Here is a 25,751-nt window from a genome sequence, read left to right as displayed (position 1 = left end):
CTCTAATTCGTCGTATGTGTGTATCCATATCGCAAAATGAAGTGACAGGCGGTATATCTTATCGTCGTACACACTTATTAAGAATTGTCGGGCACAATGACTTAAAAATCAGACTGAAATTACAGTCATCCTAAAAAATTAGTGCCTATTAGCACTTTGTTAAGTATTACAATGGGTGGCACGATAATGTAGACATTTAAAAAATATTTTTTTGTACCCAAACCATTCAGTTAATCAAAATTCTACAAGAGGCGCAAAAACTTCCAAATAATACCACCTATCAGAAAAAACATAGTTGTCATTATTGTCAGAAACAGGAAAAAGTTATGAACGGATATTATCACCATACATTAATTTTGTAGGAGTTGTAGGTTTTAAAAAACACTCTGTGTAGATTGAAAGCAAAAGTCCACATCCCAAAAATAATTAAAATCGATTAATAGGTATTCGAGTTATTTACAAAATTCAAAAAATTTTCACCATCTTTGAGGCCATCTAGCGGCCAAACTAAGCGATTTCGGATATAGGTGAATTAGCCTAGATTTATCTATTTTGAACCCACGAATCTGTGGCCTTCCGTTGTACACGTTATTCTGGGACACCCTGTATAAAGTGTTGCCCCATCTTTGCTGTTTTTATACTTATTTAAGAGCAGAACTTAAAAATTTAATATTTTTTTACATAAAAATCTTCTTTGTATTTTTTTACTTAGAATTACCTATTTTCGAGTACAGATTATTTAAATTTTGTTGTTTTGATGAGGAAAGGAAAATTTTTTAATTTGTAACTGTCATTTTGACTTAAAAAGATAAATAATAAAATAAAATCACTTTTTAGCTGCATTTTAGATCCTTTGGTGAACTTAAAAGCAAGGTATCTTCATTAAATTCTTAGGAAATTATATCCCAGAATGTACAAAATCAAAGCCACGTAAATTTTAGACATGGAGTTAAAAATTTATCATTCGATTTATTTCAATACAGACCAAAACGGGTTTAACACATTTCACATGCTTGCTGCTCAAACCTTTTTATTTTTTTGCATAGGGCATAAAACAATTTAATGTTCTTAAAAGAATAGAACATTGAAATGTCAAATTGAAAAAATTGCTTAACAGTAATAGAATCTTTCAATAAAATTTTGTATAATCAAAGCATAGGAGGTTTTGATTTATAAAACAGTCTATTATTATTTTTTTTAATTGTAACTATTTCTTTTTTGATGTCCGAGATATGTTCTATTGTTTATATACACTGCCTAGCAAAAAATTGAGGTCACATTGATAATTGTAAATAATTTTCGGAGCAATAATATTAAGGATCCCATTATACTAGTAGGCGCTGAAAATTTGTTTTTAAAAACTTTTTTGTTAGTTTAATTTGACATAATGGCGCAGCTTGGTAATGATGTCATTAAAATAGTGTGCAAGCGTAGTAACTGCTATTCCACAAATTGGTGCCTAGGGTTTAGTGTAGTTTATTTACGAGTTGATTTTTCTTACTGTAAAACCTCGGTTGAAATGTGCATTTAATAAGCCATCATGGCATTTGGACCTGGCGTAGTGGCGAGAATTATAACGGTCGGGGGCAACGTGAAACAGTAAGAATTGTGGGTGTGAGCCTTTGTGGTGTACAAAGGGCATTCCAGCGCTATCAAGAGACTGGTTTCATAACCAGAAGACCAGGATTTCTTGGTGTCCACAATTTTGCGGAATAGAACAGCAACTGCGGTTCCACTTTGAAATCAACTTCAAGAAGTGAGAAATGTAAATGTCAGTGAATGAATCGTTAGAAGAAGGCACATTTTTGTAAGGAATGAGTCTTTAACAGCTCACAGGTGTATTACAGAAATTCTAGAAGATCATGCTATGCCTTTCCTGGAGCACGTCATTTTAATGCACGATAATGCTAGGCCTCATGTAGTCCAAGTTACTATAGAGTATCTGGATGAGGTCGGAATTATGGGGTTTGATTGGCCAGCTCGCAGTCCAGCCACGAATCCTATCGAACATGTCTGGGATGAGTTGGGACGACGTATTCGAAGGCGTACACCAAGTCCAAGAAGTGCCCAATAGCTGAAAGATTTGCTTTTGCAGGAGTGGAATAACATAGACCAGAATGTGATCCATAACTTAATTGAAAGTATGCCACGACAACTTCAAGCAGTCATTAACACAAGAGGAGTGAATACACGTTATAAGCGATTAGTTCGTACCAATTTTTTAGTTCCCTATTTTCCAGAATAAGTCAAAATTAGTTTTAATTAAATCTAAATTTGTTGCTTTGTTAGAATAAGATTTTAAAAATTCAATGTTTTAAAATCCATAATTTATTATTCACTTTCAGAACTTCAAAACAGAGTACAATAATCTACAATTGTGAAGTATACGTATAAAACAAAAAATTCTACAAAATGTTACAATTAATTATTAATGTGACCTCAATTTTTTGGCAGTGTATATTAAATATTGCATATTTAATCTACACCACAACTTTTAACTGTTTTTAATTGAATTCGTTTGAATAGTTAAGAATATAGTATATTTTCCAAAATATTATTAAAATCCCTTACAAATATATGTCGGTTATTGTAACTGTTGTGTTGGTGTAGTGTCACTTTTTATTGTTCGAAAACTTGGCAGGGTATGTAGACATGTACTTAGTCTTTGAGAAAATCAGTAGGTAGTTAAGTAAATTTTACTAATCTTGTGATGTATATCAAATATGTTGTTTAGAAACTGTGATTTTTCGTTAGCTTTGGTTTGATACTTTTTTAATGAATCATCACAAATACATAAATGTTATTTCAGTGTTTGGAATATCTTTGCCTTTTTCATTTCACATTTATTGTGAGAAAATATGTAAGAATTATAAAAGCATACACAAATAATACCAAAGATCTTTAAGGAGTGGATCACATAAAAAATTTGATATTAACTGATAACACCTGACTTAAATGTCAGAGACCGTTTTTATAATTCTTAGAGGTAATATTTTTTAATATGCAACAAATTTTTCTCTCAAAATTTAATTATCCCAATTCTGTAAGTTTTTTTTTTAGTTTATACAGATTCATGATTTGAGACAAAAATTGATTGCATTATTATTCACTTTTCGAATAAATTGGTTAGTTAGGCATTCCACTCGTCTAAATCAGTATTTATTTAGAATTACGATGCTAGATATAACCTGAAGACTTTATTGTAGATGTAGTTGAGTAATGATTTATATATAAATCGCATCTAAAAGATTAATTCCTAATTAAAAAAAATCAGTATTTTAAATTTATGTACTATTTTAAAAAGCCCGAGTCATACATTGTGAAATTTATTTTTTATATTCAGAATATTATTTATTATTAATTTTAGTGGTGTTGTTCAATTTTTAATAATTGTCAACTGTAATGTGTTCTGTTAAATAAAATACTGAAAAGTAAAATTTTTAAATATTTTTCTTCGAACCGACTTCCAATTTCCAATAATCAAGGTAATCAATCAAAAACTAACAATATAAAGTCAACGGTTAAGTTGAAATATACCGACTTGTAATGGTTTCATAGGAATTTGAGGTACTCCAAAATTAATAAAAAGTTAAATTTGTTCAACTCATTTTACATATTACAACTTTTGTGCATGGTGAGTAATATTTGAAAGATTCTTCTGGCCAAAACAAAGCAGATAACTGAATATATTAGAGTACCAAAATGCTTCCATAAAAACTTTTTATGATAACTTTATATTTTAAAGTACTTCAATAAAACTTGGTATACCTAGCAGTGACGCACCGCTTCACCGTTTGGTTATACAAATTAAAATTATTTTTAATTTTATATAAATTTTATAATTTAGGTGTAATTCTATATTAAAAATGTATTGTTTGTTTGTTTAATACGCAGAAATAAACAGAATAGTTGCGCCGTGAACGCCTTCTAAAAAACATTGCCTTCGTGCGAACGTCAACGTCGTACCATACAACGTATAGCAGTATCCGCAAGTAATGCAGATTGAAATCAGTCTGTATTCCGCTTCTCTTCGAAGTTGTTTACGGCGGTTGTCATGGCAACGAGGTGGCCAACACGGGAGTAAACTATGGCGAGGGGGAACGAGTGACGCAAATATTGAAGCATCGCCCAGTGCACGATTATAACGGTTCTTAGTTAATATTAGTTTTGTATTATAATTGTAGAAATATTTCCTATGTATGATCCAGTATGTATTTTATTGGAAACGCCATTTTCCAGATGGAAAATTCAGGACAAAAAGGATTTTTTAAATTGCGAGAGACCTGTGCCTTATCTTTCGATATGGAAAAAAGGACGAGTCAAAAGACAATGTGTACGTTCGGAAGTTTCGTAATGCATGGTATTCGGAGTATAAGTGGTTGTGTGGAAGTGTTTATTTAAAAAAACTTTTCTGTATGCCGTGTTTAATTGTGGGTGTAAAGCAGGGCGTGAGGGAGGAGAGATTTAACAATTTTGGGAACGTCACGCAAGGCTGTCATAACCACAAAGCTTGTTTGGAACATTCATGTAGGTACGTTGTGCATTAATGTTTGCAGAAGTCCACAAGCTGAACTAATATTTCTATTTTTTATAAAATCTAAATGAAAATCCTTCACACAAACGTCAGTTTTTCGGTAATATTACTAATGCAACTAAAAATTTCCAGATTCATTTAAAGCCGTTTGACCTTGAAAATTTTCGCCTGCGGAGCTTTTTTTTTCTTTTTAGCTAATCAATGAATATGCTTCACCTATTCTCAATGTCACGAGCCACCACTGATACCTAGGCGTTTTTTTATAACTAAACATGACTAAACCTTATTACCTAAAATTCCTTACTTTTTTTGATACATTTTTTTGGTAGGACTTTCGAAAAAATGCAAGGGAAAAAAGTCAATGTCTACCGAGATATAATGTTTTAAATTCACAGATCCTATATTATATCTCAGGTGTTGACTTTTGAGTAGGTAATACAAGAGTAAATAGTAACATTTCAAAGTACACCTCAGTTTGAACAAACTAAATTTGTTTGAAAGCCTCTAGCTTTTTTAGGAGGCACTTTGATACTTTTAAGGTATATTTGCCATGTTTCGGTCAGAAGCTTTGGTTAAATTTGTTTACACCTGGTTAGGATGCACCCTGTATAGGGCAAACTATAAACTAAAGTATTCATAACACTTCACTTGAATTTTATTTCCTCTAAGAGTGATGTCAAAGGCATTTCAGAAATGTAGTTTTCCTTAAGTATAGATTCTGTAATTTCAAATGGATGTAATTTGAATAAAAACCCCCACAAATTAATTTCTTTGAAAAATTTTCATTTTATTGGGCAAATTGTTACAAATAGTATAAAAATAATTTAATATTTTAATAATTATTTATTAGTTTAATGGTAGTAAATAAATAAAAATTTTTTAATAAAAAATTAGACAAATCTAAAACATCACACCCATATTTTGGTGTACTTTTGATAATATTTCTTATCTTTCACTTTCAGTGTCGCTTAAAATTTTATAAAAACTATGAGTTGATCAGCAGTTAGATATTATGGATTATAGTATGGTCTGAATTAAACCACCAGATGTCGTAACTACCATCAAATTAATATGGCAAAAAATTTAAATATGTAATTTTACTTTTGTCTTTCAAAAATAAATTTTTCCCCCTAAAAAAAACTCAATTAAATTTTTTTACTTCTAAAATTAGGGGGGAAATACCTAAGTTGACTACACTGTATTTTTGTGGAAGTTAATAGAATATTTAATATTTTTCTTGCATTATCAAAATCCTCAGCTTTTCTCCCGATTGCAATTTATTGAAGTTGTTAATTATAAAATTGCCCCATTTGTAGAAGAATCAATCTTTTGGTAATTTAAGGAAAACAACTGCTTTTACTTAAAAATTATATTACACTATACAAATGTGTCCATCTCAAGTATATCCAGTTTATGAAAAACAAAATGATATATAAATTATTTTGTTTTTTTTTAACCATTTGTATATATACCTAATGGAAATTATAATTCAATTAAATCTCAAGTAGGTACAATACAACTACATCAGTATCACTGAAAACTTATTGAAATAAATAAAGTTAATTTACAATATAAATACCTAATTTTAAATATATACTATGTTTAAAACAATTCTTCAAACTATTAACAATACTTCCTATATTTATATTTATAAAAAAAACTATAATACAATATTCAGTCCTCTTAGGTAATGTGTAAAGAAATTTTAATAACTAATAGTTTTGAAAAAAAAAGATTAAACTTTTCCCTTATATTTTTAACCCATTAAAAAATTATTCACTTTTTTTTATGAAAATCTAAGTTGCATAATAAAAAAAGAGAGCACAACATTTCTATATAAGTACAACTACAGTCTCAGTTTAAGTTTGTCTTTAAAGATCTGATTTTCTTCTAACATACTTGTTAAAGTAATCAGGTCGCCAGCATTTACATGATCCTGGTATAAGGAACCAGTCATAATAAAGTCTTACTTGGAAACAACCCAGAGCATCCACTCCATCACATTGCATGGGCCTTACAGTCGTAGACGTGTCACTAGAGGAAGGAAGGCCAGCCCTTTTATGGAGGTACTGCTGATAATTCTGAAAATAGTGCGAATGTATACAGGAATTATGTTTCTGTTTTTATGTTTATCGTTGTTTGTAAGTATTTATCATTGTTACAGCATTAAATATATCTAAACCAAGTGTGACAATTCTGATGATAAACTGTCTAGGCATGAGTAAAGTTTCAACAGATTGTAGGGGATCAATTAAAAATTACTTAGGCAGCAAATTTCTTAAAATTTTTTTAAATTTGTGGAAGCAAACTGTAACTTTTTCTCTAAGATAATGACACACGATGAGACTAGGATCGTTATTGGGATCTAGAAACGGAATTATAATCCATCTGGTGGATCCATAAGGGTTCTCCTTGCCTATAAAAGACTTGTATACAATCTTCAGTTGGGAATCTCTAACTATTGTCATTGGGACCAAGCAAGAATTATTCTTGTTGTATACAGGTATGCCAAAACATATCACAATAATTGGAGTATAACAAGGTTCCAGTCTCATAAGGCATATTATAGTCAGTGATGGAAATAGACCTGTGCAATCCTTAGAATAATATGTGGCCCCCTCTCCTGTTTAAGTTTGCTAATCCTTGTTTGAAGGAGGGGTTGTGGTCATTTATTAAAAATTGTTTCAGTAAAACCTACCTGGAAATCTTGAACTGAAGGTGGTTGAGAGGCAGCCACCGGATTTCTTTGTGGGTTTGTGGTGTCACTGCTACTAAGAACAGTGTCGGGGTAATAAATTTCAGCTACTAACAAACTAGACCATCTGGGAGATGATAAACAGCCTCCGTCCAAGTAGTGACATCTTTGCTGTAAGCACCTGCAATAGTTACAGTTTTTAAGCCATTTATAGTAATAAATTTACATTTTTGATTAAAGAATAGGTTAGTCTACATAGGGGTAACACTGACAATGCGATAAACCTTTAGGGTGGATTATCCTCTCAACAAAACTAACCAAAAAAGAAAAGTAAAATAAAAACGGGATACGTTTTTTTCTAAAACAATTGTTAATATCTTTTAAAGATTAGAAACAAAACATAATTTTTGATCTGTTACTTAAACAACCCCTGAAGATATAGTTTTCAAATTCGGTAACGAGCAGTTTTCTCACATAGAAGGAATTAATTACCTTCACAAAAAGATTTTACTGGTAGTATATTTTCAGAAATCTGCTAATGCACATGCACTTGAAAAGGATGTGAATGCTTTCTAATTGTGTTTGAGGGGCTTCTACTCTAAAAAGAAAAAAAGTGATTTGATGTTAAAGAGATTCTTTTTCAGATTTGGATGTACTATTTCCAGTCAAAACTTTTATGCCTCTAATGTTTTTCTTAAAGAATACACCAATTATGGTTAAAAGCGCAAAGACCATAACAAAGTTAAGAGCTTATTAATGGCAGGCCTCACAGAATTAACGTACATTTTTGTATAAACAAATTTGAATGCATTCTTACTTACGGTTTTTGGATGTATACTTATGATCAGCGCATTCAATGAAAAAGCTCAAACGACACAATAGTTTTGATTGGAATGGTCCATCCAAACATCAAATAACTTTCATTTTGTTAGTTGAAATAACTCAGACTTCTAATTCCGATCACTACCAACATTTTCATTTTATATACGAGCATATACCTATAAACAATATAGCTTTCTGAATTAGCCCTGAGTTTGTCCCACGTCGCTATTACGTCCTGTATAGTAGTGCCGATTTATATAATAAGTATTTCAGCGTTAAAGTGAAAAATAATTATTTTATACCTGGTAACCTCAACAGTTTGGGTGAAGTATCCCTCATAAGGAATCTGCACAACGTATCTCCAGATCCCCTGGTAATTTTTGGCAAAAACTGGTGTAGAATATTCTACTTTAGCTGGACAGGGAGTCGGTGGTCCTTCATACCGAGGTTGATTTAATGGCATTTCATCTCTTCGTTCTAAGGGTAAATGTGATGAACTACTAACAGGTGAAGGAACTGGTTCACCATTTATGGCTTTGTACAACATACAAAATACTCCTCCTTGGTCACAGAATTTTCTTGATTGTCGTGCAGTTGTTTCAGTTGAATTTAAGGGTTCTGGTTGTTTTTCTGCAGTTTTAGTTTCTCTTTTGGACCTATCGTTTCTGTCATTATTGTTGGTGGGAGTAATTCTAAAGGATATAAACAGGATTTATAAAAAAATATTACTTAGCAATTTGATTTTTTGAATTAAACTATGTATATTATTTCTTAATTAAATTAAAAATTAATTTCACTTAATATACCTATATAATTTACAGAGTTTTTGTAAAAATTGGCAATAAATGTTTCTATATACGGTGTGACCCCGGATGGGGTACTGCACTCTTGTAAACTTTTTGTTGATTTTTCGGGAAAAAGTTATTCTTGATAAATAGTTTTGCTTATCTTGGAAACCAATGGCATCAAATATGTAATAAAACATACAGGGCGTTTAAAAAAATTTCAAAATGTAAAATTTTCCCTAAACAAAGTGCCTTTAATTTTTGTTTTCGTTAAAAACTGTATTTAACAAAGTTGTTCGAGAACTCAAGAAATGCTTAAATACAGATTTAGTCAGAAAAGAACAATAATCACATTTTGCAAATAAAAAGACGCAGCAATTTTTAACTACACATAATATTTTATTTACCGACAAATCAACATTCGCAACTAATGGCGTAGTTTCCTCTCTAAATTGTAGATACTCTGGGTTAAAGATAATCCAATTTTTCAATAGTAAAAAATTTAAAAAAGTAAATATCTGGTGTGGCATAATGTAGGTATCATAAAACAATTGGTCCTTACTTTTTGGAAGAAAATCTTAATCAAAATTCGTATTTGGAAACTCACAATAATTTAATTTGGCAGAACTAGGTAGCGAAATTTTAGAGTTCAGAAGAAAAAAAAATAGAGTTCTAGTGAAAAACTGGCTTGACGTTCACTTCTCGAACAAGTGGATCGGACGCTATGGACCAATATCTTAGCCTGCACGGGCACCCGACTTGTCTCCATTAGATTATTTCTTATAGAGATACCTAAAGCAAAAAGTGTATTCAGACGATTTTGATGATAACATTGATTTAGTAATGCAACAAATTCGGGAAACGAGGAGATGATCTCGTCTGTATACAAGGAATTTAAAAAAAAAGATTAGAAAAATTTGTATTACTTGGAGGTTTACTAGTTGACTTGCTTCGTTGTTGTTATTAATTCCAGTTTTAATTTTTTATTTCTATTTTTTAATTATAAAAGCTACACGGCAGTTGTTAATGGCAGAATAATTTCCAGGCCAGTTGCCACCCCGTCGTTTTAGGTTTTTTGACATTTCGAGAGACATATCGCTCTTTTCAAAAACTCGAAAATTTTCAGAGGAAGAGAGTGATACGTCTCTCGAAACGTCAAGAAACCTAAAACGACGGGGTGACAATCAACCCGGAAATTGTTCTATTTTTGTATTATATTAAATTTAAAATAAAAGTTACTTATTTTTTACAACTTGTCTGCTATAGTTAAAAATCGCGTTTTATTTGAAAACTGTGATTATTCTTCTTTTTTGACTAAACCCCGTATTTAAGACAAAAATTAAAGGCACTTTGCTTAGGGAAAATTCCACATTTTGAAATTTTTTGGACGCCCTATATGTTTTATTACATATTTGATTACTGCCCATGGCTTCCCAAGATAAGCAAAATATTTCATCAAAAATAACTTTCTCGAAAAATCAACAATAAAAAAGTTTACAAGAGTGCGGTACCCCATCCGGGGACACACTGTATACACTTTTAATGTCACAAATTACAAAAAATCAAAAGTACCATGGATTGCTTCCAGATTTTGCTTGCACAATTAGTCTAAAATCCCGACTTAGATCGACCTTCACCCATCCAGTTTTCTAATGAAATATGAATTTTGATAATATAATGTATTAATAAACAAAACCTGATTTGGTCGACATCCAATTTCCCTGCACAGCAATTTTTTATAGAAAATTAAAGTTCAATTCAATTAAAAGTTCAATTCAAAATTCAATTCAGTTCAATTCAAATTAATTCAATTCAAAATTCAATTCAATTCAAAATTAAAGTTCAATTCAAAGTTACCTGTTTATACATACCTATCTACCTGGTTTTATGCAAGGAACAAAAAGACCAAAGTTTGGCATATCGTATACATAATTATTTTACTTTCGATTGGTAATAAATTTATCCAAAAACTTAACAACTACATTCATGAAAAAAAATTAACAACTTTAATTTTTTTATTAAAAATAGCTGTGCAGGGAAATTGGATGTCGACCAAATCAAGTTTTGTTTATTAATACATTATATTATTAAAATTCAAATTTCATTAGAAAACTCGATGGGAGAAGGTCTAAGTTGGGATCTTGTACTAATAGAAATAAATAGGAATAATAATTTCTATAATATTTTTGTCGACAAGAAAAATGTACCTAATATTAAAATATTTTTAAGATGAAAAATTCTCATAATATATTTTCATGAGATAATTCCTATCAACACTTTCTAGTTCATATGTATGTAATCATATAACTATTAAATTATTAGAAGTATATTAGCAGTTTTCCCACTTTTGTTAACAAAAAGTGAAGTCAAAATTCTCTCTCATTTGACCTACAAGGGATTAGAAATAGTTCCAATTGTGTATAACTGTATATGATGACTATTAAGAAAATGAAGATGGGTGTTGTATAATGGAAGAATCTGAAACTACTTGTCTTTCGTTAATTAAAGGATCATGAGGAATATTATTAAATATTAATATGAAAACTTAATAATATACTCAAATTTATCTATTTTGAACTGTTATTAAATATTATTTGGCTGTTTTAAACGGTATAGGCTACGGTCTAGCTAGAGCGAACTCCGCGGCGGTCTTTAATATTGAATACATTTTCATTGTTTTTTGGAAAACAATTAGATATTTAGAATGTGAAGAATATAAAGAAAAACATATATTATGCTGGTTTGCTGTGAAAATTTATTTCTCATTTCCATTTCTGATTCTGTCTTCAGCCACACAATTTCTTTAAGATTTTTTCGTTTCTAGATTCAACTCTGTCGCACCAGTGAGCTACCTTATACATATATTTTATGACATTGAATATTGTACTTAAAGCGTTATTATTAATTCAAAAGGCATACTTACGTATTTTGTGAAACTAGGTCATCTTGTAGCTGCGCAACCTTTGGTAACGTTTCGTCTGCTTTTAGAATCGGTAATGTCCTGCTCAAAAATTTCAGCGTCATGTTTCGAATCAGTTCGCTGCAATTAAAAAACATTAGTTTGCCAATTGTAAACAAATGCAGTATAGTATAGACGACTGAGGCCCAAATTCATAGATCTCACTAAAGTTCCACTCACATTTATCCCATACTAAACTCATCCTAATCGTATTCATAAACAATTCTACTTCAATGAGTCGCTTAATTCGTACTCAAATCGCCCTCACAAATTAGTGCTAGGTTAGTGGTGTCTGACATGTGCTTATCCTTATATGTTCCTAATTTATTAATTTTGTGGTTTCATAATATTCTGGCAGTATATTTTACAAATAATTAAGTCTAGGTATTCAATAAAGGATATTCTGTACGTGAACGCTATATAAATTATAATTATTTTTTAGAAATTTGTTCTGTTACATACCTACATCATAAATGATTGCTTGTCAATCATTCTACTCTGTATGAAGTATATTATGTAGTAGGGAAAATGAACTAAATATAATTATTATTACTTGGGATATCATATGAGGATCGTTTTCACCTGGATAATTAATTAGATATTTTGATTTTCATTTTATTATTTAAATGTAATTTATTATGTATACAGGGTGTTAATGAATAGGTGTTACAAACGGATATGGTATGTAAAAAATCCAAAAATAAGTGCAGTTTACTTAATAAACATATGTCCTAAAGCGGCACATTTTCGAGATACAGGGCGTTGAAATTTAAAAATAATAAACTATTTTTTCCTGTAGCTCCGGTATTAGTTAATATTTCTTTATCAAACTCAACAGACAGATTTACTAGCTTAAAGGATGCATAAATATGGCAGAAACCATTTATTGGCTTCTTCTAGTGGCGTGCGATAGGTGTCGTTTCACCTTTTATCCCCCCTAAATTGTGCGGCACTGTACAAATATTAGTTTTTCGTATGTTTTTGAATTTGCTAGTATTTTTTACGTAAATAATGTATACTTGTTAGACTTCCATAAAATGAGTAATTATCAAGTTATTAACATTTACATTACTGAGGTCACCTTATGCTCCAAAAACCAAAAATTTTTAAAAAGTGACATGTTGAGTAAATTTTTCACGAAATTGTTTAGTAAATGCATACATGTGTCGCTTTTTCTTTTTGAGATACAAAACATTCAAGGTTTCCGTATTCCTCAAGCAAGTTTAAAATGTTGGAAAAAAAACATTTGCCGTTGACATTACTTGTATTTTAATGTCAAATTATTTTCGATTGTGAAACGAGGCAGTTTTTAATTATTATTGTTATTTTAGTGTAAAGTTTAGTTTGTAAGTTTTAATTATTAGATAGATATCTTTATCCATTCGTTTAAAACATTCATACATCATGAATGAATATACTTCTGCTGATTATGCAAACATGATATTAATGTACGGTCAAGCGCGTTGTAATGGCAGGGCTGCCCGTCGGTTATACTCAATCCGATTTCCAAATCGTCCAACCCCTTCACATAAGATATTTGGAAGAGTGTTTCGCAGGTTGCAGGAAACAGGAACTTTTACAACAAATAGGGTTAACTGCGGGGTAAGGAGAAACCGCAGAACGATAAGGTTCGAAGAAGAAGTTCTTAATAGGATAGAAGAAAACCAATCCACCAGCAGTCGAAGTATTGCTCAGAATATGCATGTAAACCATGTAAGCGTTTGGCAAGTTTTACGCGAGCAACAGCTTCACGCTTATCATATACAAAAGGTTCAAGCTTTAACTCCCGCCGACTTTCAGCCACGACTAAACTTTTGCCATTGGTTTCTTCAACAGTGTCAGTTGCAAGCAAATTTTCCGCGGTTTGTGCTTTTTACAGACGAAGCATCCTTCACACGAGAAGGGATCTTTAATTCTCGCAACAACCATGTCTGGGCTGAAGAAAACCCTCACACCATTCGCTCCACTAGATTTCAGCAGAAGTTTGGCGTCAATGTCTGGGCTGGTATAATTGACGGGCGCTTAATTGGTCCGCACCTTCTTCCAAATCGTCTTACAGGTCCTATTTATTTAACGTTCCTACAACAAGTACTTCCAGAATTATTAGAAAATGTGCCATTGAACATTCGACAGGAAATGTGGCTGCAGCATGATGGTGCGCCAGCGCACTTTTCGCTTGTTGTCCGAGATCACCTTAATCAACAATTCGGTGTAAGATGGATTGGCCGTGGAGGACCTATGGCGTGGCCACCACGTTCCCCAGACATGACCCCGCTTGACTTTTATTTGTGGGGCCATATGAAGAGTCTAGTTTATGAAACTCCTGTTGAGTCAGAAGAAGATTTGGTAGCACGCATTCTAGCTGCAGCGCAGGAGATCGAAACGACGCCTGGCACTTTTGACCGAATGTACACAAATATGCTTCGAAGAATTAACGCTTGTATCGCTACTGGTGGCCGTAATTTTGAGCATTTACTGTAATTTTTTTGTGCAAAATAAAAATACCTTTTAAACAACTTTAACTTTTTGTATCTCGAAAACTAGCATAGCATAGAAAAACATAGTTTTTGGAGCATAAGGTGACCTCAGTAATGTAAATGTTAATAACTTGATAATACTCATTTTATGGAAGTCTAACAAGTATACATTATTTACGTAAAAAATACTAGCAAATTCAAAAACATACGAAAAACTAATATTTGTACAGTGCCGCACAATTTAGGGGGGATAAAAGGTGAAACGACACCTATCGCACGCCACTGGAAGAAGCCAATAAATGGTTTCTGCCATATTTATGCATCCTTTAAGCTAGTAAATCTGTCTGTTGAGTTTGATAAAGAAATATTAACTAATACCGGAGCTACAGGAAAAAATAGTTTATTATTTTTAAATTTCAACGCCCTGTATCTCGAAAATGAGCCGCTTTAGGACATATGTTTATTAAGTAAACTGCGCTTATTTTTGGATTTTTTACATACCATATCCGTTTGTAACACCTATTCATTAACACCATGTATATTTACAACATGAGTTATTCAAATTCAAAATAAAGAAATACTGTGACATTAGGTATCCACTGATGACATATTTTTGGTAATATTTGAGTAGCCAACTGTTACCTTATCTAGTAATTTGTGGTTTAATGCACACTCAAGTTAGTCACTCATTTATACACATTTCTGAATACTAATTTGGCCCTGAATGGTTGAAAATGACTGCGTACGTGCATGTGTGTGTGCCCGTTTGTGTTTACTTGCAAAAATGGCATAATAATGGACTCTACACGCCCCTGTACCTTTGGTTAGCAAAACGCAAATCCGGAAAAAATCTAAACTGAACTGTGAATATTTATCTATACATACTTACGTTTTTCGATATATTTTCCTCTATGAACATTTTTTTTCCGGTTACTTACGGTTTAACTGCAACAACCAATATATTTAGATATATTGTTGTTTTGAAAGAATATACATATTAGGTGATTCATAACTCTACCGACACAGAGGAGGCATATGGAGAGGATCTTAAAATATGCCAATTTGTTATGTAACATTTTTTTCTGGGATATACCGCTGAAGAGATATTGGCCTCTGAAGATGAGTGTTCAATTTTGAAAAACAATGTGTTGTCATCTTTAATTGATAAAAATATGAATTTGTTCGAAGCGCAATAAGGGCCAGACTAGGAGTGGAGCGCCCTTAAAATGATATCGATTTTTTTATCAGTATGCCAATTATTAAATGGTTTTATCAGTATTACAAGAAATTTAATTTTAAAAATTTGTTTACTTTTATAAACTTTTCGAAAAATTAATGTTAATTATTTTTCCATTTACAATGTCAATTTCAAACTCCAAACACTGTTGTATTTCAACACCTTATATTTTTTGCATGTTATATAATCACAATGAAATCCTCTTTTATCTAATAGGCATTCACATTTCACGTAGTTTTTGAGAAAATTTGATCATATAAACTCTGAATGTAAGAATTCGAATTTTAACTAAAAAAATTAACGTATTTAGACAATCTGTATATTTCGAGATAATTCTTCGTTGAAAACATGTCGAGAAACCCCAGATACAAATCTTTAGATGTCAATTTTGAATTCTTCTCGATAAATTTCCAACCCTTACCGTCGTAATCCACTTTAAAAAGAAAAAACAGTTAGGTGAACCTGACACCTGGTAGGTACCCATATTTTAAGATAGGTACAAAAATTCTTTCTCTATTTGGACAAGTAAGGTTTATTAGTTCAAGTATTTTTTTTTATTTCCGTAATCGATTATACTTATATATGTATGTAATTGAATTGTAGACAATAACTAAAATAATACATTTTTTTTGACTATTTCTCTGTACCTACTTAGTAGTTATTAATATTGTTATAATTTTATCCCTCCTATATAAGTAATTCTTTTTATTTCGAGAACTATGTAGCAGTTATTCTGTCATAGCATTGCGAACAACCGTTACAAAAAACGGTTTATAACTCTGTGTATTTATGGAACAATGCGTTTATGTAGCGTTCTTATTTCAGTTCATAATTTGTGTATGGAATTAATAACAAAAATACTGTTACAAACACAAACGTTAAAATCTTAATTTTGCTTGTTATCCATCACACATACAGGGGTGATCCTCAACAATGTTCGGGTACAATAGAGATGTGATTCTTTATATAATTTATAAATTAACAAACATACGTGTGGAAAAAATGTATGGAATAAATTCATTATTTTCGAAACCGTGGCCTTTTCTGACATTTCCTCGGACACGTCGATTTTGCTTTTTAAAAAGACAGTTTTTCATGTATCCGCGTCTCTTCCACAGTTAATCATTTGCACGTTATTACGTCATCATATATTTTTCAATAGAATCTATAATTTCGCCAGACTTTTGTAAAATAAAAGTTTCTGAATTCAGCAACATACAATTATTATTGGTATTATTTATCAACATCTGGAAATAAAAATTGATCATGATTCGTCCCTGAAATGGGTTTATTTATTGCATGCAAGAAAATGATGAAACTGAATTAATTAGTTTATTAATATCGCTTCAAAATGCCATGAAAATGATATATTTGGACCAAATTTAGGAAGAAATTAGTTTTGACTTATATTAGGGCTAGTTTTCACCCAAATAGTGGATTTTCTGAGAAATATCGAGGTCATGGGTAAATTTTGGCAACGGTATCGTGTTCAGCGTCTCAAAATACGACGAAATTGATATATTTGGACTCAATTTAGGAAAAAACACTTTTGACCCATATTTGGGCCAGTTTTCACACAAATAAGTAGTGAATTTTCTGATAAATATCGAGGTCATGGGTTTATTAATGACATCGTGTTCAGTGTCTAAAAATACTACGAAAATGATATATTTGGACAAAATTTAGGAAAAAATCATCCATATTTGGACCAGTTTCACCCAAAAATTTCACTTTTCTTGACTTTTGACTACAGGATCGTGTTTAGCGCATCGAATTCCTTCGAAAATAAATTATATGTGGCTCTTTTGGGTTTGGACTTTTTTTGGAGCTGTATAATCTAACTAAAACACTAAAAACAAATAAAATTCACTCATTTCATTCTAAATAATATTTTTTTATTATTTTTGACAGAAATTTCAGATAATTTAGGAAACATTAAACTAAGGTAAATGTTTAATTTATTGTTTAATAAATTGTTATTTATTTCGGCAAAATTATAAAATTATATTGGTTGCGTAGAATATAGATTTCACACTAAACTTTTTCTTAAAGGCAAATATGTAACGATTTAAAACAAACACGATTATAGAGCAATACCGAGTATCTTATAGGAAACTATGTCATTTTGACAATGAATGTTCACTAAGCGAAGTAAAATTAGAAATAGGTTTGCTAATTTCAACTCAAAAAGCTTATTTCATGATTTCGCTGTTCGGTTCATTTTAAATAAAATTGGTAAAATTTACCATTTGTTGCCATAAATCTTGCACAGTATTAATTTCTTAAGCATATCTACCAAAGATTTCATGTGTCTCAAGAAAAAGTCTAAGGAATTATAATTCGTATTTCGGGTTCATATAAATTAGCTTCCAATCCAACGATAAAGAAAATGACATTTTAGGTAGTCTCCATAATGGAAAATGGAGCGGGCGCCATCCTGTATGAATTACATGCATAGGTACATTCTTTGATTAACTGGTAATCGCTCTAACTCCTGAATAATGTAGTTTGAGGGAACTTTAAATATGAGTTACCATCCAAAACTTCGTACAGTTTTTAAGCTCATTAAGCTACCTACATCCGAAAATGTATCAGATTTAATTTAAATACATATTGGAAATGTGCCTCTCTGATACATGTGGATTCTCAGTGTCACAACTGTGATTATTTCTCCAATTAAATATACCTCTATGAAGAACAGTGGCTTCATCAGTAAAGAAAACATTGTTAACAAGATTGTTTCAAGCATTCAATGCAACTTTCTGAGTAAATATGTTGAAATGATCATTGTAAATATGAACAATAAATTAAACATTAAAATCAGAATATTATGTAACTCAATGTTTAAAGTCAATTATCTAAAAATAATCACTGTATGGCTATGAAGTGTAAATACATTATTTAAGAAAAAAGAAAATTAAAATTAAAACAACACAATAAAATGGCAATTTCTCTTGTGGCGCAGAATTTAGAAGGTGGAAAATACTCCTTTGTCCTGCCTTACCCCTCTGGTAACAGCGGGAAACTATCTTTACTATGTTTTACTTTTTTATGTTTGCTAAAGCACTTTAACCTCAAATCTGATAAAGAAATATGCTAAACAGTATCAAAATAATGTGAAAAAATAATATGATACATTTGAAATAATACAAATTGTTCACTTTATCTGTTTTAACTTAAATATATAAACTTATAGAGCCACAAAAAATTGTTTGGATCGTGGATCAGACCGAATCTAAAGTCAGAATCAGTTCGTGTTTTGATCTTAACATCATGAAACTGCTCTAGAAAGCGTTTTTCAGGATTTCAAACTGACTTGAGTAGTTAGTGATCGGAAAAATATTGTAATTCATTATATCATTGGACCATAACCCCATGATTATATAACCTCATAAGCCCGTAGCCCCAAAACCCCTTAACCAGTTATTTTCAGTGTAGATACAAAGAGAAAAAATCTCAAGTAAATTTATAACATAAATCTGTATGCCCCAGATCATTAGATTACAGATTACAATAGGATTATAGACTCGATTCTTCAGAGTTTCGTGGTTATACATTCTCGCTCACACAGAGTTATGGGGTTAGAAAAGTCTGCTAACCCATAGTTATGTAGGTTACCAAACTATGGAGTTATGGGGTTCAGGTGCAATGAATTTGAATGTTTTTCCAATCACTGACTACTCAAGTCAGTTTGAAATCTGGAATACTTTTTAGAGGAGTGTCTTTGAAACACCCTGTATGGCCAGCGTGTGCCAAATTCGATACCTACATGACAATTGTGTCTTGATTATTAGATGTGATACAAAGGTAGATATACAAAGATATTAGAAAGTTTAGCAGTTGCCATTGCGACAGTAAATGAATTCCAGAACAATTTTAAATAGTCGACTGTTTCTATTATCAAAAAGAATGTTAAAAATAACTATTTGAATCTGTCTAGAACCATCCACTGTCTTTAACGCTGCATCTTTTATTTGAACATATATTTTCTGGAACTGAAGAACGGATTTGTATAAATACCCTTACTTACAATGGGTATGGAGATCCCAGCACGTTTTGTCCCATGGGGTTTCTGGGAATTGTTCCCTTGTTTAAGTCACCGCATAAGTTGAATGGTGATACGTGTGGAGTCCTATCCTCGTCCTCCCTGCAGTCTACTGGGGTTTGCGTATAAGGAGGCGGTCTCACTCTAGGGGGCTCCGCATTGGGGGACTCTACGAAAGCGTAGTATCCTTCAGGGGGCTCCTCAATTTCATTTGATGAATTTTCTGCAGCTTCTAAGCACGCCGCACATAATAGAAGGCTCTGCGAAGAAGGATAATGAAACTAATTATTGAAATATTTTAGCCCAGTCAAAAATATCTCGTAATGAGAAAATAGACAATTGTTTATTTTTTCATTATAAAGAGTGCACAATCTTTAAGGAGACATTCGTTGGGTAAAAATAAGAAAAAATCTAATGTAAATTTTTTATAAACATTTCAAAAACATATAGTGAGAGTTTCAAAGCCGCACAAAAATTCTTTTCTTAAGGGGGGGATTTAGTATGTATATTTTTACCGTGTAACAGAGCTTCAGATGAGGACACAAATCATCGAAGAAATTAACATAATTGGATATTATTATATATCAATGTATTCGCAATGGTTCCCGCTAGTGAGTAAGATAATTTTCAATGCTCATGAGAACAGAAGAATAATTTAAATAAATGCCAAATTTTAACCATACTGTTAGTCTGTAAATATATTGCATTTACGACGGAACTAGGTCAGGCACAATAACCAAACTACTTCACTCACTAGAACAGACACCTAGGATCATTTGTATTTAATTTTCAGATTAATATTTATTAATAATTCTATAATTTGTGTCCTCGAGTAAAATGACAACATTTTACAAGATCGTCGATATTTAGTCTATCTGTAAACCAAAATTTTCGTGAACCCTACTGAACATGAAATCTTCTAGGCATAGTTTAGTTTGTATACTATCTCACAGGTGTCGCTACCCTTGAAAATGAAATTAAACACAGGGTGGGTTTATTATAAAAATAAAGCATAATGGTCTAATATTATCTTTGATATGCCATTCTCTTTCAAATCATTATTTTTTGTTTAACGGACTTATCAGTTAATCTAAAATCACAAATAATTTTTCAATAGCAGAAATTAATAAAGAACAACAACAATTTGTGCTTCCACGTATTAGAAACCGTAATAAAAGTAAGTATGGGTAATTTTTTAAAAGTACCTAAGTAATAAGATTTTGTAAAGCTTAAGTAGTACGAAAATATAACGCATAAAAAACCAATAATATGTATTAATTTTTCTTTATTAATAATAAAGATTAAATTTTACCTACAGGGTGTCCCACATAAAATCGTTATTTATGTTCTAGCCTTGGTAGCTTCAAAATAAATTTACAGCTTAAAAATTAGTCTGGCTCAGGTAGATTTCTTTTTCAATCTACAAATCAGTAGCTACCTACTTACCGATAAGAAGGAAACCACTGGATATTTAATGAAAAAGTGACCACCTCAAAAGTAATTCATTCTTGAATATGAATATAACTAACACAATTTTAATTTCATATTGTCTTAAACTTTTGCTTATCACATACCACTTCAGTCACTTAGTGTAATACAAAAAAAAAAACATTGAATTTAAAATGTTTATTTTTTTAATTTCTTTTCTTGGGTTTCCATTAGGTATACCTACAAGTCGGGTCTTTACATTTCCTTTTTTGCCTTCTTAAAATGAACTAAATGCAAATAGTAATAATATAAAGCAAAAGTCTGATGTAACTGGGAATTCCAGAACAAAATATTTTTCAAATATGCTCCTTATGTCCTATCGCGTTGCAAAAAATATATATTTTTGTATTTTCTGTTAAAGCATAACCGACATAGCGGCACTAAAACTTTGCTGCCCTGCGTTACTCCTCGATGTATACATGGTGAATCATTCAAGAGGATCACCATGGGTGTCTCGCTTCTCTTTTATTATAAGAGATTAGAGTTGTGTCGAGAGGATTTAAACCGGGTCCGGTCTTTTCATTTAGACCCGGTTTTTTCAATAATTTAAATGTCGCGCCATTTTATGGTCTCAAAGCAGATTAAAATGTCAAATATTGACCCCACCCTACTTAGGTACTGCAAAGCTCTCAAGTTTTTAAGAATTTTAATTTTTAATTCTGTACCTAATATTAATAAATGCGTCGAGGCAAAGACATAGTTTGGAAATTCTTTGATTGCATAACTGATACCTAACCCTTTTTATACAAAACAGTTAAAAAGAGGGTTTGGGTTTAAACCGGGTCTTTTCAAATGGGTTTAAACCGAGTTCAAACCCTCAAAATCAAAAGACCCAACCTTTTCCCATCTCTATAAGAGATACTTACAAATTTGGTTAAATTAGAACAAAGTTACGCAATTAGGAGGCTAAAAATATGGTACCAAGAGGTCAAGAATATCTCAATTTATTTTTGAAATACATATTTGGGAAAAACTGACATTTTTAAAAATATAATTAATTTATTTTTTCTTGTCAAACACACACCAAACAACAAGTTTAAATTTTAACGTTTCGTTCTTTATTTGGCCTTCCATCTTCAGGTCCTAACATAGATTTGTATCTCTTTGTTTTGAGTTTTGGCTCAGTAGAATATTTAGAAGACCTTTTTGTAAGGGTTAAACTTACGTTTAAATGCTAAATTTAAAAAATTGTAGGATAACCAAGTTAATATATCTTGATATATCAACTAAGAAATGGTGTCAAAGAAAAAATAACTATCTCATACTTTTGAAACTTAGTATTTTAATGTAGTTTGGCTTAAACCCTTATAAAAAAGCCTTCTAAACATTTAACTGATCCAAAATAAAGAGTTTTGGAAGTTTGGACACCTGAAGATGGAAGGTCAAATACAGAACGAAATGTTAAAATTTAAACTTGCTGTTTGTTGTATGTGAAAAACATCATGAATTGCTACCAAAATTGCAACTATACTTAAAAAAATTAACCTGATGATAGCCCCAGAAAGGCGAAACGTTGTATAAGAAATCGGATAGAGGGCAAAAAGTGTCAATGAAGATGTGTTTGCAGATTTTCAATATTGTTTCAAATAAGGCTAGGTACAAAAAAGAAAATAAAATAATTGCTTTTTTTCAGTTTTTTGCTTATATTTCCAAAAATAAGCCTCTAATCGACATGAGGTATACTTATTGATTTTGTTCCTGAGGAAATTTGCTACAAGGGTAGGCTTTTGCGAAAGTTCGCAAAATTTTTTTTATATTGCAAAATTAGCGGTGAATAGAAAAATGTACTAAATTTTCAGAATTAAATAAAAATAACAAATTTGACTGAAATTGGATGAAACTACAGGAAAAGATAACTGTTGGGGTGCTCAACAAATACCTGCAATCCGGACCCCAAAAAAAAAATGGCGGCGTATTGCAAAATTATATTGTCGAAAACGCTAGCGCGTGTATCTTCTGCCCAAGTCAAGATATCGAAATTCGACAAGAAAGGATCTAAAGGTAATTACATTATCTCGCGTCTGTGTAAATTTCAGATTTTTAAGTTGCAAAATAAAAAAATTTTGCGAACTTTCGCAAAAGCCTACCCTTGTAGCAAATTTCCTTAGGAACAAAATCAATAAGTATACCTCATGTCGATTAGAGGCTTATTTTCGGAGATCTAAGCGAAAAACTGAAAAAAAGCAATTATTTTATTTTCTTTTGTTATAAACAATATGACGCTCGACATCTACAAATACACAAATTTAGGCTTTTATTCTGTGTATTTTTTACTTAATTTTAAACCCATAAAATTCGAGGTAGGCCCGATTATTGAAAAAAAAACCTAATTCGCCCGGACTACTAGGCTTATTTTATTCATTTCAAAATTTAGAAATAAAAAGTTGTCATTCTGGGAACAATTGTTTATACAAATTTTGACTTTTTTTATGAACAAGTATTTGTAGAATAAGCTTTACAAGTCGCTTTTTCAGAGCACTATATTTCATTTTTGCAATAAGTATTTCGTTCTAAAAAAGTTTTTTTTCTGTTCTTCATTAGTATTATTTTTGGTTTTCCATTTAAAAATTAAAGTAAGTAGCAAAAAAAATAGTGTATCTGGCAATTGAATTCAGATCCACTATAACTGCAGGCTAATTATATTTGAAATCGCATTATATTCGAAACAAGCGCACCTGCTAGAGCTTCGAGTCAACCGATACATGTAGCGTGCGCGTACTCCCCAAATGCCTTCCCCTCTCTTGCTTAGTTAGAATGTCCAAAACATGACATAAATTTATTTAATTTTAATAAGCAATAGCATAAAATCGATGTAAAATTTCCCTGGGAACACGATGGTGCAATTATTTTTTTGCTACTTGCCGTAGTTTATGAGATATTTGCGAAAAACCTTATTTTTTACGTTTTTTTGACCTTTTGACCCCTTGCCTGACCACCTAGGTCAAAAATTTTTGCGGATTCGGATTACGCGTATATTATTAGACTTCTATTCGTCGTCGTTCGGTTAAAAAACACACCTTGAAGCGTTGGCCGCTAGAGCAGCACTTGCCGGGGTCTCGTTTCGTGACTCACGCTGGGCGATATTTTTTGTACAAAATCCCGTCCTTAAGGTAATGCTTAAATTCAGTAGATATTTATAAAACCAGTGCCATAGATGGGTGGAAGGAACTCTCGGAGTAAATTTATAATAATGATTGAACTTTCCATTTGCTTTACAATAGGAACGTTAAACTGTGCTTACATCTTTTTATGTTTAGTTTAGAACTATTTGTTATTATGTGTGTATATCAACTTATCAACCATATTCAGATTTAATATTATTAACCTCTTCATTAAAATTCTTTTAAAAAATTGTTGTTTCTGTTGCAAAAGAAATAAAAATTATTATGAGGCTATTTACTTCAAAATCTATGAAAATACAAAGAATTTGATAATATCAACTCTAAGTACGTAGATATTTTTAAAAAGTCAGATGCAAAAGTTATACTTCACAGTAATGGCTGACCTCCATGTATCTACGGTAATGATAACTGAAATGCAGACTTACTAGTACATTTTTGTAAGTACCAAATGAAGGCATAACCGTATCAAAGTTTGTTACTGAAAAATTTGTTTTAATTTGAAAACTTATATCTTGAAAACTCTGCATTTCCAGAACATGGTCTATATAATTTTTTTAATTATTTTTATTCGAAGAATGTGTATTATTATGAACTGAGGAAAACAATTTTATTTTTTGTTTAATTTCCTGAATCAACTCTTTCACTTGTTTAAAAATGTTAAATATGTTCTACGGCTGCATGTGTCCACAGTTTTTTAACTATTGTCGAATAATTAAACTTTCACATATTTTTACAAAATCATTATTGATTATTTAACCTCTCATTTGTTTATATTTCAGCTCTTATGTCAGAAAAAATATTAACAAAAATAAAATACCTATGTATGTAATAATAAAAATAGTTAACTAAATGGTGAATGCGCTGGTCATACCAGTTACAGCCAGCTGATTTTAATAATGCTGGATTTTTTAAAAAGTTCTTCGTTTCTAACAGAAGCTTTGATCAGTTAACAATGATAATAACGATATTTTGTATATAAATCAATTCTGACTACATTTTTTGTAAATGCATTTCATTGCAGCATGAATTAATTTCCAAAACATATTTACAGTACGTATGGGTATAAACAGAAACTTTTTATTCTTATACTTTTCTCTAAAATGCATTGTTGAGGAGTTATAGGCATTTTAATAATGTTTAAAATTGGTTCACAATGGCTGTGACTTCACAAGGAGGTATTTTAGAGAAAAAAGTGCAGGAATAAAAGATTTTATTTTGACTATTATGTCTGTTTAATTTCGAAATATTTTAACAAAAAATTGGAATTTCCACTGATTTTGAGCTATTTTTTTTGAGGTCAGGGAAAAATCCCGACATGATAGCACCATCGTCTTCAGCGAGTCAAACTACAGAGAGGTGTCATATTCTGTTAAAAAGTATGCGAAAAAAAAACAAAATTGTGTGCCTGTGTAATCAATTGACTTTATCGGGGATGTACCCATTTCCTTCACAATTTATTTTAAGGATATTTTTTCAGAACCTATCGGAAAAACTGAGAATATCATTAAAGCTAATTTTAATCGGAATATTCCACCAGGTGGTAGGACGAATAATTTTAAGCAAAAAGTCTCATATTAAAGTTGACGC

The 25,751-nt window shown here is 31.2% G+C and overlaps 1 protein-coding gene across 1 annotated transcript in view; it reads right to left on the bottom strand.

Annotated features, from left to right (window-relative positions):
- Positions 1–5,872: 5,872 nt before the first annotated feature.
- LOC108912465 overlaps positions 5,873–25,751 on the bottom strand; it is a 41,794-nt gene continuing 21,915 nt past the window's right edge. The window contains exons 2-6 of the mRNA XM_018717696.2: positions 19,540–19,814; positions 11,760–11,876; positions 8,354–8,743; positions 7,233–7,410; positions 5,873–6,615 (exon numbers count right to left, since the gene is read on the bottom strand). Of these exons, the coding sequence (XP_018573212.1) occupies positions 6,406–6,615; positions 7,233–7,410; positions 8,354–8,743; positions 11,760–11,876; positions 19,540–19,814 (1,170 nt within the window). The 3' untranslated portion in view covers positions 5,873–6,405. The remainder of the gene's footprint in view (positions 6,616–7,232; positions 7,411–8,353; positions 8,744–11,759; positions 11,877–19,539; positions 19,815–25,751) is intronic.

This window comes from Anoplophora glabripennis, unplaced genomic scaffold, assembly GCF_000390285.2.
Source record: "Anoplophora glabripennis isolate ALB-LARVAE unplaced genomic scaffold, Agla_2.0 scaffold785, whole genome shotgun sequence".
Lineage (NCBI taxonomy): Eukaryota > Metazoa > Arthropoda > Insecta > Coleoptera > Cerambycidae > Anoplophora > Anoplophora glabripennis.
Note: the sequence above shows the minus strand (reverse complement) of the source record. Positions and strands in the feature narration are given on the sequence as shown.